This window comes from Poromitra crassiceps (genome assembly GCF_964638095.1).
Source record: "Poromitra crassiceps genome assembly, contig: HAP1_SCAFFOLD_1576, whole genome shotgun sequence".
Taxonomy (NCBI): Eukaryota; Metazoa; Chordata; class Actinopteri; order Beryciformes; family Melamphaidae; genus Poromitra; species Poromitra crassiceps.
Window position 1 is genome coordinate 10,499 of NW_028150836.1, and position 14,619 is coordinate 25,117.

The following is a 14,619-nucleotide window of genomic DNA, read 5'->3' on the forward strand; positions in this document are numbered from 1 at the left end:
TGCTTGACTACAGAACCTACGGTCTTGCTCTTTGTCCACTTTTCCTGAGGTGTCAAAGAAACCCCAAACACAGCATTAAATACAAATGAGTTGAAGTATTTCCCTTACCTCTGTGTATAGTACACAGACCACACCTGAGTGAAACACACGGTCCAACAGGTCAGGATGTATTATCACCTGAATGTGGCCTAGTCAATGCACTCACTAATGAGGAATAAGCAGCCCACTTGTGCCTCAACAGATCTGTCTTGGTACAACATTATAGGCAGACATGTTGCTCATCCCAAGAAGCAAAATGTGAGGACAAAACAGAGCCCAATGGCCCCTTTCTAGTATTATTAATTTGTCTATTATATTTAGTCAGGTGAGTAATTACACCATAATGACACAAATGTTTGTTACAGTGTCATAATAGATATAATGGAGCTATAATTTAATTGACTGCTATACAGTTGCCATGGTTTTATTGATGTATTACAGTGGTGTGGTTTATAATCTACTGTAATTGGGTTCTATAGGGAGGGCCAACATAACCTGACATTGCCAGATGGGGGCGGTATTGTTTGTTTTCACAAACCTCGCAAATCTCGCGAGAGAATCCAGCTTGCTTGCAAGGTTAGGGCCAACATACATCGTACCAATCAATATTTTTCACTTCCAAGGCCACACGTGGAGGTGCCCAACACGATTTCCTTTCAGATGTGACTCAGGGAATCAGAGGCCAGACAGACGTTTTGCCACAAGGGTCGGTTTATGGTTGCCCTTGAAAGGACATCGTTGGTTGGGCCACACAGCAGGGCTGTTAGTCCACCTACAATGGCTACTTTCACGGTCAAACTCACCACCACCGTCAATCAAAAAAGGGTTACACTTAAATAAGGCCCCATAGTATATAGAGCAGGTGACACCAGTGTAAACAGATAGTTTATCTAATTTCACTTAAGACTGATTTAAAGTGACACTTTTTTAAGTTTTGCTTTGCAAGGTATTTCAGGTTATATCAAAGTCCATTAGTATTAGAAAAGTGTCTATGGTAAGTGTAATACGACCCAATAGCTAAAACCAGTCTCACTATCCATTCAGTCAAAGTGCAGAACAATGGTCAACAACAGCATTAACAGTCTGATAATGACGACAGTGATCATGATGCAGTTAAATGCGCTCCTCACAGTAGTTGCTAATCTGCCTGGGTCTCAGCAGCAGGTGGCGCTGTGGCTGTAGACACCAGTCTAGCCGGTTGATCTTGCCCTTCCCCACCTCCTCCCTCCTCATCCTCCTCTCCCAGGCCCCGTGGAGGCTGTCTTTGGGCCGCAGAGTGCCTGGAGTGGGCTCTGTGCCGGCGGGGATGGAGGAAAAGCGCGGGGTCCGGCATGGCTGTGGGTTCTGCGGGACCAGTCACTTTCTCCATGGGCACACACTCCCTGGAACGCTCCACTCTCCAATGCCCCGAGGAGGAGCGAGCACTCCGCCGCTTGGGTTTGACCACAGGGGAGGCAGGCGACGCCCCCAGGGGCATCTGCGGAGAAAGGGGGTGCTGCTCGGCACCATACTGACTGTTAGCTCTGGCTAGCAGTCCCTTCCTCTGCTGCATCCGTTGGTGGTGCAGTTTCTGCCTGGCGGCGTGGAGTTGGAAGGAGAGGTACGCTGCTGCCTCTGTTTGCTTCTGCAGCTCTGTGTTCAGGATGGTGGAGCGGTGGCTGCGGCGTTTGAGCTCCTCCAGGAAATTGCGTTCCTTGTCCTTCAGATTGGCTCTGAGGGCTCCCACCACAGTCCCCTTGTGACTCAGCTCCTTACGCAGCTCTCCCAAGGTGCACTGCTGCTCGGCCAGACGGCTTTCCACCACCCGACAGCGGGCCTCCAAGTGCTCCTCTTCTTCCTGTAACTCTGACACACACAGACGGGGCAAACATGCAAGTGTAAACATACTTGTTACATAAAACACATACCTACCTACATACATGCACAACTAAAGAGGCTCTCTCTCTCTCACTCACACACACACACACACACACACACACACACACACACACACACACACACACACACACACACACACACACACACAAACACAATCGGATAGTGCTTGACCACTTGAAACTACAGGTGTAAATGCCCCCAAGACGCATTATTACGGAACCCACCATGGTTTTGGGCAGACCACGCCCTGGATGAAAAACTCTGCACTGCCAACACGGGTTTAAATGAAAAAGAAAAATGGCAAATTAACAATGTTTTAACAAATCTTTGCTCCATCAAACTTCTTAGTAAAACTAACACATTTAGATTGTATATATACCGTATTTCCTCTATTAGTGGCCTCTATTCCATTACTGGCCTCTGCTCTAATATAGGACGGGGGTACGGCCTGCACGGACAAATAAAGGCCCCTCCCTCAATACAGGCCGGGTCAAAAAAAACAAAAAACGAAGGAGCAAAAACTACGGTGAATACGGTACTGTAAATTTCCCATAACACAACGCATCTACCGTGTGACGTAACCGGACGTAACGCAGACAAGAGAAATAAAAACAAACATGGCACCGACCAAACGAACCAGACGAAAGTTTGACGTTAAGTTTAAAGAGAGCGTTGTGCAATATGCAGCGGAACATTTGGTACAGTGTGATGTGGAATCAGCCCTTCAAGCAGAGCCTACACGATGCCTACGACGAGTGGATAGCTGGGGACGCAGATAAGCAGTACACAGCTGGAGGTGGAAACCTAAAAGCGCCTGCTCGACGCCTGCTTGTGCACTGGGTGATCGCCGCCTGGGACAAGCTGGACAAGGATCTGATCAAAAAGGCCTTCCAAGTTTGTGGACAGTCTGTGAAAACTGACGGGAGTCAAGACAACCTCATCCACTGCTTCAAGCAGGGACAGCCCTGCGCCGCTGGACGGGAGGCTCTCGCCCAGCTGCGTTAGCGGGACCAGGAGAACAGACAGGCAGCCGAGGATGAGGAAGATGAAGAGGAACTGGTCAACAATGAACTTGTTGTTCTGGATGATGTTGATGATGATGAGGACGCGGAGGATACCGACATACTAGATGAGGAGGAGGAGGATACTGAGTGAGTGAGTGACCACCAATATTTATTTGCGTTGTTTGGTTTTATGCAATATTTTGCAATAAAAGTCATGAAAATAAAGGAGTATGTCCATGAGAGTTTAATATTAAGAAATAAAGGCCTCACTCAAATACAGGCCTCTGCTCTAATATAGGACGGGGGCTCTCTGCGGCTCAGTAAATAAAGGCCCCGGTTACTATTAGCGGAAATACGGTATATAGCTAATGTTGTGATTAATTTGTATGCCCACTACGATATGCATTGTCACATTTTTGTATTATGATATATTGAATTTCTACAGCCCATCATCCCCTCCCTATTCACCAATGGTACTTTGCTTGCATGCTTAGGCGGGGCACAGTTATGCTGTACCACTGTGCCTGCTAAAAAACATACAGAACACATATCTAAGCCATGAAATCCACTACATTGACACATCAAATCAGACCATTGGCTAACACTGTAGAGTTCATATCATCAACTGAATCTGTTAACGCGTTATTCCCAAGAGGGACACACAGAGAGAGAGAGAGAGAGAGAGAGAGAGAGAGAGAGAGAGAGAGAGAGAGAGAGAGAGAGAGAGAGAGAGAGAGAGAGAGAGAGAGAGAGAGAGAGAGAGAGAGAGAGAGAGAGAGAGAGAACAAAAAAAAAGACAGACTGCTACTTGAGGCATCCTTCCCATACAAAGGGCTACCTCTGCACCAAGGTTACTCTGAACCCAGTTTGACCTTTCCCCCCCCTCCTGTAGTCACTCTCCACACTCTTCCATTCCACTCAAATCCCCAGAGAGGGGAAGGTAAGGATCAAAAGCACTGAGTCAGTGCAGCGGCCCTGGGCTGACCAAGCTGCGGCCTGCCAGGGGAGGAGAGTGAGATTACATCCTCAGAGGCCGCCACACTGACGCCTCGACGACCCTCAGAAATAGGTCACGTTTGCTGGGTAGGAGAATCCCAAGGGTGGGGTGTAGCTAAATCCTTATTAGGTTTCAATATAATAGGGTGTTTCATACATTCATAAAAGCTTTGGGTTTAAAGTTAAAGCTGGTAAAACCCTACTGCTTTATCATCCCCACTTTCCCCTCATTCTCGCTCTCTCTCTCTTTGTAAGCACCACTCTTTCTCACTTGTATGTTTTACTGTCTCGAATTACTTCTCTTTCATTTCCAATCTTGCCCTCTGTGATTCCCTTCATCTCTTCTTTCTTCACCCCCCCCCCCTCTTCCAGGATGGCCCCTGCTGTGTTCTCTGGGGACAAATCAGCCTCAGGTTTTCTGTCGCCCACCACCACACCACACCCAGGGTGAGCTCATAGCCTAACTATAGACTGCCTAATGTGATCTTCATATCTCTCCACACTCATCAACCCCCCCCCCCCCTCTCTCTCTCTCTCATCCCTCCATCCCTCCATGTCTGCAGCAGACCGCATCCCGTCGCCTTGTCTTTTCTTACCCTCCTTAATCGCTCTGCTTTCTACCTCTTCCTTCTCTTCTTTCCACCTCTCTCTCTCTCTCTCTGTCCACCTCTCTCTGTCTCTGCCTCAGCAAACAGACTGTAATTGGACACCCCCACTGGGTCCATGAGAAGCAGGATGAGAAAAAGTGGATGGATCAATTTGTCAGGGAGGAGGGGAGGGGAGAGGAGGGGAGGGGAGGGGGGGGGAGTGGAGTGGAGGGGGGGAGGGGAGGGGAGGGGAGGGAGAGAGGAGGGGAGGGGGGAGGGGGAGGGGGGGGGGAGGGGAGGGGTTATGGCAGATGATGGAACGGGGGATAACCTGTCTTGGAAAAGGAGATGGGGTCTAATGCCTAATGGTTGGGTAATGCAGCTGAACATGCCCCCCCTTCCCCAACACACACCCCCACACACACACACACACACACACACACACACACACACACACACACACACACACACACACACACACACACACACACACACACACACACACACACACACAGTATATATGTAAGTATATATACTATACTAAACTTGAATTTTTCTTTAATAAGAGAGTCTTTGATATAGCTCAATTTATTAGTAATGCCTGGGAAAGAAGAAAAAATATGCTGTTTGTAATATAGGTTTGTAATGAATATGTTCTATTTTTCTATATGACACTTTGTGTCCTTTTGTTTGTTATCTTGCATTCTGGAATATGGAAGCTGAAGTATTGTAAACCTCAGTTTTGTATCTGTTTTTGTCGTGTCTCATAAGCCCATATGGGCTGGGCACCATTGGTGTGTGACACGTTAATAAAGAAATCAATCAAAAAATATATATAAGTATATATACATGTAAGTATTTATATATATACACACACACACACACACACACACACACACACACACACACACACACACACACACACACACACAGACACAAACCAGCCTGGTCGCCAGAATAAAATGTCAGAATTGTACGTTTCTGCAATCCACGGATATATGAACATTTCTGAATCAGAATTATGTTCAAAATGAGGGGAATTCTGCGATCCCTCTCCCCTCAGTCTCTCTCTCCCTCTCTCTATCCACCTCTCTTTCATTTGCTGTGACAAAATGGTGCCAATCTTGCATCCTTGCATCCGGACACCAAAGACCAGAAGCGGCCATGCAAACGTCAGCCATGAGCCAAATATGTCACGGCAGCATGTGTTTGTATCTCCACAACACGCACCCTGCCCTCTTCCAACCCTGACCAATTCTTCCTATTCAGTTTAGATCCTAGGCTCCCATCAACACCCCCCCCCCCCCCCCACACACACACACACACGCAAATTCACATATGCAAGGTTTGGTTTGTCACGGGAAACTGCATAGAGAGAGATGGGTGAGAAAGAGGGAGGGGGTGGCTGACACGGATCTGTCTCTTGGGGGAAGGGAACGAGGGAAGGAGAGAAGGGCAGATGGAGTGAGGGATGAGGGCATAGGGCATGAGAGACGCCTGATTTGGGGCGGTTGAGGTTGAGTGGCACAAAGGCAAACCGGCGCGGAGAGATGTAGACACGTGTAGAAGACAAAACCACAAGAGGTCCAAAAATACCGTCAGGCAGTTTTGAGAATGTGGAAGAGACTTGAAAGGGAGAGGAAAAAGATGAGGGAGAGATAGAAATGTAAGAAGGAGGATAACAGATAAAGATTTTTTTTTTTTTATAAATTATATTACCGTATATTTAATTTTTTTTACAAACCTATTTGGCTTCTGCCTGGAGGCTTCACCTTCAGCTCGGTGGTCAGCTCTGAGAAACACAGAGAAGAGAGGCGTAAGACAATAAACAGAGGGAGACTAAAACTAAAAAAGGAAAGAGCACTTAAAGAGAAATTCATACACAAACCCCACACCGGAAATAGCCTAAGTACAAAAAAGTAGAAATGCCATTTTGAATATTTAAATAAGTCTGTTATTTTCTTCACATGGTAACCTAAAAGTGGTGTACTGTTTGATGTAGGTCCCACCCAGTCTTTTAACATAAAGAGTTTCCTGACCAAATGCAAGTGAGACATCAATCATTGTATATTGGAAAAACTAAATATCAGAGAGTGTGTGTCACTCAGATTTGACCACTCATCACAATGTGAGGGGGGGGGGGCATATTAGCATTGCTAGCATCTGTCACTGAAACCAATAAGAAATATAAAGGAATTGTCCGCACACTGATTAGCAGCTCCCGTTTTTATTTGCGCTCAAGGTTGGCAAGCGTTCCACCCTATTGGGTCTTCATCAGGCAAAACTGAAACCAATAAGGACTGCTAGCAATAGCTATTTGTTGCAAGGAGGAATACAAATGTATACAACTGCAGAAACTGTCTTTTCTCTCTATCTGCCTTACTGTTATCTGTTATCTGTTCGTCTTGTTCTGAATAGAGGAGCCCAATGTATGTTTGTGAGTTTCCCTAATGGACACAGCTTGCCTGTTGAAATGTTTTGGACAATGAACTTGGTTGTATTGGAGCTATGAGTGTGCCGGCTACATTTGTCATTTGGATGAATTCTGTTCCTGTCAGCACAGCAGCACCGCGCCAACACTGGTTTGTGTTTCCACTTCTTTGTTCTCTTGCCCTGGGCCACTTTGTGGAGTTCACAACAGGATCAAGAGGTTTGCTCTGGCCTCTGGCTCATCTTTTAGCACCAGGACTGAGGCTAATCCTGGGTTATAAGTGTGAATGAAAGGAGGTTACCAACTGACGACTACCAACTGACTGGCTTATACCTCATTTTGACCAATGATGCCAAACTGATGGTCTAAGTCAGGGGGTTTTCAAAGTCTGAGACTGTGGGCCTCCCCTCAGACAAAGCTTGGAAAAAGTTGACTTGCTTAATTTCGCTAAATTCCTGGATGCCTATGAGATCACGATTGTTATTTGATCCCATAGACACTCAACAATTGAGCAAGAGCGCCTGACATTGCTGGTGACATCTTCAGACTACACCAAATCCATGGAAAAGGTCTGTCTGAACTAGGCATTTATTTGTTTCTGACTCTGGAAAAGTGGAAAAACAAAACAAAAAACAAAATAAAATTCCCCAAACTACTGAATCTCTGAATTATCTCTTTAACCAAAATCACACACATTTCGCCTATTCTATGTGACCTTCTTTCGATAACTAATGTCATATTTTTTTCCACTTCCATTCACCGAGCCTCCCCTGAAAGGGTTTGGAGCGCCTCTGGGATTTGGTATCAGTATTATTCAAATACATTTGCAGTAGTGTCGATAGGAATAGCTCATCTTTGTCTCTGAGCGCTGGTCAGGGCGGTGGTGGGGTGGATGGGGGCGGGCTTAATTGTAGATCTATCTTTGAGCTTGTTGTGTCTGGCCTGCCAATCATCTTGACGGCCTTTCAGACAGGCTGACTACAGCATAGTGGGGACCTCTCGCATCCTGCTCATCTGCTCTCAGCACACACACATGCTCACAGACCGTGTGTGTGTGTGTGTGTGTGTGTGTGTGTGCTACTTTTAAAATAATTGTTGCATAATTATATTTAGCCTATTCTGTCAAAAATAAAGAAATTGATTTCACTCCCAACTCAGATGTTAAACTAAAACTCATTCATTAATTAAACGGATTACTACATTTTCATGACCAAACAGAGCAGGTTTTATTACTGTATCTCACCAATTTTGTGTTGAGAAATATTGAGCAATGAAGGTCATCTAAGATTTATTTTTTAAGTAGGTATATTTAGCATTTTGTAGTGAAAACGCTTGAATACACAGGACAGCGCTATCTAGAGCAGCAGACGTCTTACTCTAGTTATTTCTATCCTTCTTCTCCTCCCTCTCTCTCTCTCCGTCACACCCTTTCTTTTGCCCTCTTGCCATCTGGGCACAACAGAGCCCCTTACACAGAGAGAGGGATGAATGAGAGGAGGAAGGAAGGAATAGAGGAAAACCCCTGACAGAGCAGCCAGCCAGCCAGCCAGTAGTAGTAGCTCCAGAAGGGGGGGAGTCAGACTCGCTGACTGCCGATAAAGTATTGAGCTTCGAGCGTCGAGGACTGTTCTCTCTTTTCAGCTAGTTCACTTTAACCACGCGAGGTCAGTACAAAGAACTATTCAAATGTATCACCACAGTCAGTCGGGCAGTGGAAACCAGGCAGTCGGCAGCATCCACCGCACCTGCCAGGGCCGAATCCTTTGTAGGTTCCACTTATCTCCTCTTCCAGGTTTTATTTCACGCCTCGACCCTGAATATTGTAAAGTCATCTTGGTGGGTGGAGGAGGAGGAGACACACATTTCCACAGGAGCAGGATTTAATTACTAGCGTGAGAGTAAACAGTCACCAATTTTCCTGCCATCTGCAGAGCTACAGTCCACAAAGCCTTATGCAACACGCGCCTCTCTCCAATATCACCTTGTGTCTTTTATTGTGATGCATTCTGTCTCCAATCCAGGAACTGATGTAACTGATTGTAGTTGAAGGGGACGCGGGCGTGAGCACATTTACACTGATCAGCAAACACAGAGGGAGGAGGTCAGCAGTACGTAACAGCTACAGCTCATATGAGCGGCACAACGGTCGGCTCAACCTTGCAGCACCGTTCCGAGCTGCACATCACCAAGATGGCAGCAGTCATCACTAGGGATGGGTATCCTTTCATATTTTCTGATATTAAAACAATACTTCTAAAAGAGTACTGGTGCCTGAAACGGTACTTAATTTTTAAAGTTTTTTTTTTTTAAGAGGCTGTGAAGAGGATTTCAAACAATAACGTTATGTGTTACGCCCTATATACTGTAAGTGAAGGTGCGTGCAGCGCCGGTTTCGGAGAACCAGAGGGCGGATATTTCACTCAGCAGCTCGGGCATGGCACCTAAATGAGGCACTTAAAATCTGCGTTGCAATTCGGTACCGGTAGTACCGGTTGTAAAAGTACCAGTACCATATTGTGGCTCATTTCCACCACATTTTACTGCCCTGCACAGCTCGTCACCAGTCGGCTCTACTCGTTTCGGCCCGATGGATGTTCTGCTTCGACCGCCGTTCATCTGCCCCCGCCCACAGCTGGTCGTCATAGCGACCGCATATCTGTCCTTCGCTTATAACCGAAGTAGGCTATAACATAACGTTACAATTAAATCCATCCACAGAACTTTTAAACTGTTTATGAAATACTGGTGCCTCTAAATGACCTACAGTGTACATGGGCAAATGTGATAATCGGCCAGGAGAATGGATATCACTTTGTAGTTAGTCAAACTCACAGGCATGCGCTGCGCGCGGACGGGAGAGGCGCAACAGAGTGAAGCCTGTACCCCCGCGGCCTCTCACCAGGCAAGACCGCGGCTTCACCAAAGACCCGCTGCGGCCTAGCGGAGCGCTGCACAGGAGCTTCCTGAGCAGCGGACTTTTTTCACTCTGAAAACAATTGAAACCACCGCCACAACTTTATTTCACCAGAGGCGAAGGCAGCAACACAAAAGACTGATGGAAATAACACAACAGAAGAGAAGGTAAGCACCACTAAACTTGTATGCAGCATTGCATTGACAGTCAGTAGATAGACAGAGTAAACATGATTCTGCCTGACCAATCAGTCGTCAACAATGTTTTCACGTCACCGTATGGTACCGGGTTCACAGAATAGAACCCCGACGAGGCAGGTACGAAAAGTAGCACGACTGGACTCCAATACAACCCGGGCTGGAACAGTTTTTACTGGTGGAATGAGACAATTTATCGAGTCGAGCGGAGCGGGATCGCGCTACTACCTGCGGTGGAAATGGGCCATTGGTACTGGGTTTCGGTACCCAACCCTAGTCATCACACCACATTAGCCTATCATCAGCCTCAATCCTCAAAGGCATCCTTGTCTCCATCCACACTATTGAAAATGTCAACACCTCTCCCAAAGCAGTCCCTCCCCAAAGACTGACATGACCAACCCCGGGTGGTCATATGCCGCATTCATGTCCCGTGGGATTCTCCGTAACTATGAGCTGCCAAGTTCCAACTGAGAAAAAGGATTCACGTCAGCTACATGTTGGACGTGTTTTTTTGTTTTTTATTTTGTAGGCTCATATTTCCCCCCAATTGGTGTCGCAAATTGCTGAAGTGTGTCGACCCCGGCTGCAAACACACTGCTGCAGATCCACCGATGTCAGCAGTCCAAGACAATAAAGATCTAAAGCGGAAAACCTACTTCGGCATCAGCCTCGACTTGGAGCCTTGCCGGCGGCAGCTGGTCCCATATACTCGAATGTCAGCTTGACGAGGGGTCACAGGGGAGTCCCCAGCAAAATGAGTACCGGTAAATTGTGTGATTTTACTAGGATTTCAATGACTAGAAGTTAGCCCAAGGAGAGGATGTAGTGCATATTCTTGGTAATAGCTTTCAATCTCTCCTGTTATTTTCCCATCTATATTATATTATACTCGCGCTGTTTGCATCAGCTGCGTCGAGTCACATTTTCGAGGAGCTGCATGCAGGCTGCGCTGGCAGGCTCGCTGTGACGCACAAGTATGTAAAGGCTTTAATTGATCAGTTACATTCACAGTAACACTATTGACTTTATTAAGAGTAGTGTCTGCTGCAGTTGGTTTATGCTTGATTTTAACTTCATACACTCAGTTTAACTTCATACATTATCCCGTTGATTCGCTTCTTCCAATATGACATGAATGCAGCAATAGTCCAAGTCAAAATGAGGTGCAGGTGTGCAGGGAAACAGGGTGGGGATGCACAGCTGTGCCTGGTGGCAATTTGGCCTGACTTTATTATGTAGAAAAATGATTTGCCTACAAACCATTTCAAGTGTGTTTGGAGGTCAATGTAGGATGCCTTAAAGAATCTGCATCTGTGGCATGTAATGCTTCTGTGAAAGCAATCACACAGAAACCTGTGGAGAATCTACAAAGAGTGTATTACAGACAGAGCTAAACCGGAGAACACACTCTTCATTCTAGCTGCTGCAGGAAGACGATTCAGCCTACATTTTCAAGTTCTAAGGAAGATATTGGCTGTTGCTAAAAGCCCTCTAAAGAAGTGTAATCATTATTTCACCGTTCTCAGCAAAGTATTGTCTGAGCCTCTGAGTCGTGTCTTCCCAACATACAGTAACAACACGTGGACAGAGTCTGCTGAAGCGTCATGTGTGCTGCCCTCTGCATTCACAGTGGGAAACCCCATGGAGGGAGAGATAGAGGAAGAGGAGTGGAGGGAAGGAAGGGACAAGGAAATAACTGTCAATAGGAGATATGCACACTGTCTGTCTGTCTCTCTCTCTCTCTCTCACACACACACACACACACACACACACACACACACACACACACACACACACACACACACACACACACACACACACACACACACACACACACGTACAGACAGTCACAAACACACAGCCTTACTGACCAGATGTGACTGCAGCAGAGCTAGAAAGTGGTGGAGGAGGGGGGGTGGGGGTCATTTTTCTACTCAACTGGTCACATTGGCTCTGTGCCAATTCTCTCTCTCGTCTCTCTCACACACACACACACACACACACACACACACACACACACACACACACACACACACACACACACTCTCTCTCCCCCTCTATTTGTGGACTACAATCTCCTTCATATGGATTACTTTGGCTCCTATAGGGATTATGCATGATAGATGTGTATGTATGTGACTTTGTAGGGATGTATTGTGACATTGAATAAATGTGTGTGTGTGTGTGTGTGTGTGTGTGTGTGTGTGTGTGTGTGTGTGTGTGTGTGTGTTGCATGAGTATATGCATGCACCCAGCAGAGCCATAAACCACCAAGCTTGATTAAATGGATAGCATTATCCATTAGGCCTCAAACAGGAAATGATGCAATCTACAGGAATCCTATAGCATGACCTCACCATGTAGTCATGACTTGTCTGGGCTTGACTGATGACTGTGACATGCACCGAATTACCAACGACCGGGCTAACATTAACAGGGTGGTCTTTGGAAATATAGGCTATTTATATATATATATATATATATATATATATATATATAAAATGAACAATCAAGTCAAGAGCAGCTTGACTTCATCAAATGGAGAAAACGTTAAAAATCACAATGTATGTAGGTTGGGTGCAGTTCTGAGATACTGAGTGTAAACGATTTGCCATTGGCAAACTGCTATGTAACTTACTTACGATCATATTAAATATTTAATGCCAGAGGAAAAAAGACCACACAAGCAATTCAATGATCATGAATATACGGATAATTCAATTTTGATACAAAGACGTGAGATAAGAATTGCAATCCCAAGCTCGTGACATGTAGAAGATGTCCATCTTAGATGGAAAATTTGTATAGCAGAAGTGTAAATTCTGGGATTCTGGGGCCGGGCCACAAAAGGTTCTTGAACTCAGTAACCTGTCAGGTGTAGAGAAATGTTTCAGATCCCCCGGGCATCCCCTCTCCTCACCTGAGCATCGTTTCTGCAGGGAGAGGATCTCCAGGTGGAGCCCGTGCAGCAAGCTGAGATGTTCCTGTCTGAGGAACACCACGCTCCTCTCCACGCTCTCTATCTGCCGGGACAAGCCGCCCTGCTCCGCAGCCATGACCGAGTCTGGAGAGAGAGACACACACGGCTTCAGCATACTGAGGTGCAGGAGAATATTGTGAAGTAGCTCCCACTTTTTACTCTGCCAGCATCATTTGCCTCTATACTATCTTTCTCTCTCTCCCCCCCCTCTGTGTGTGTGTGTGTGCATCAGAGGGAGAGAGAGAGAGAGAGAGAGAGAGAGAGAGAGAGAGAGAGAGTGTGTGTGTGTGTGTGTGTGTGTGTTTTTGTTTTTCTATTTTTGTTTTTTGTAATTACTGTGTTGCTATAATGTATGACATGCTATCTGTATGATTTGACAATGTAAGATGATGCACCTTATCATGCCAATAAAGCCCTTTTTGAATTTAATTGAAAATTGAGAGAGAGAGAGAGAGAGAGAGAGAGAGAGAGAGAGAGAGAGAACCCTGATCTGTTTTCAAGAGAAACCCCTTCATAACTTCATATTAAATTGCAAAGACCAGCAGCAGCTAAATGTCACATTTTCTACAAACCGTGGCAGTGTTCAGCATAATGTTGTGAACCTTGCTTATGTCAGCCACAGAGAAAAGTGCAAGTTCTCTATCGAGGTCATGTGGGAGCTATAAATAAGGCAACGTTATTGATATAACCAGAGAAATGAGCAGAAATGGGAGCAAAACAAGGCATTACTACAGAGGTTAGGGACGCAACCGCGGATATCGGCCTTTTACATTAGGTTAAGTCGACACAAAATTCTCAAATACTTACCTTTTATTTGCTGTTAAGTGCCAAAATGTGATTCGTAGGCGTTATAAACAAGTCCTCCGATCCATTCTGGCATGCTGTCTTCCTGTGTTGGTCCAAACCCTGCACAGTTGGTCGCTGCTGCGGCATTCATCCAAAGACATTTCACATGAAAATGTCTCATCAGCTGCTTGTGACGACGTTTGATTCAGAAGAAGCAGCCTGTGTAGAACGCAAATGCAGCGTGCATTGCTCTGCGCTGCGTCGGTCACATTAACCTAAAACGTGTAAAAGCAGGCAGTGTATGATATGAAATGAGAAAGGTGTGCAATCCATTTCAACACGCACACCTTTCTCTCTCGCCCGACTGACGTACAGCTGCTGTAGACGACGGCTGTGCTGTAAAGGGATGAAAACCTATGATGAAAACAAGTCAGCTAGCCAGGACCAAAGAGGGTGAACCGAAGACATTCCACTGCAACATCCAGCGCAAGCAAATCCGCCATTTTGGCCTGAAGGAGACGCCTCCGATTGGCTGTCATGGTTCAATGCTGTTGTCCCATTGGCCCATATGCCACGGCCAAGGAGGTGTTTTTTCAGGCCAAAATGGCGGCAGTCGTCAAAAAAGCATTAGTTTTCGACTCTTGACATTATGCTCTTGGCCCGAACACGCGAGAACATCGTACGACAGAGTCAGCAGGACAGCTGACTGGGAGAGGACCAGCCCATATGCCGACTTCACAGCGGGTCGATACAGAGAGCAGAGCTACTAAGACTAGAGATACGACGGGGAAACAAGACTAAAAG

At 46.1% G+C, this 14,619-nt stretch overlaps 1 protein-coding gene across 1 annotated transcript; it reads right to left on the reverse strand.

The window, feature by feature from the left end:
• Positions 1–1,177: 1,177 nt before the first annotated feature.
• LOC310771954 (coiled-coil domain-containing 92B-like) lies at positions 1,178–13,925 on the reverse strand (the record flags this gene model as incomplete). Its single annotated transcript, XM_083664447.1, has 4 exons — positions 13,837–13,925; positions 12,970–13,113; positions 6,249–6,296; positions 1,178–1,884 (listed from the first exon to the last, which is right to left on the reverse strand). Exons 2-4 carry the CDS (start codon positions 13,103–13,105, stop codon positions 1,178–1,180), a joined length of 891 nt encoding a protein of 296 aa, XP_083520573.1. The 5' UTR covers positions 13,106–13,113; positions 13,837–13,925.
• Positions 13,926–14,619: the final 694 nt, after the last annotated feature.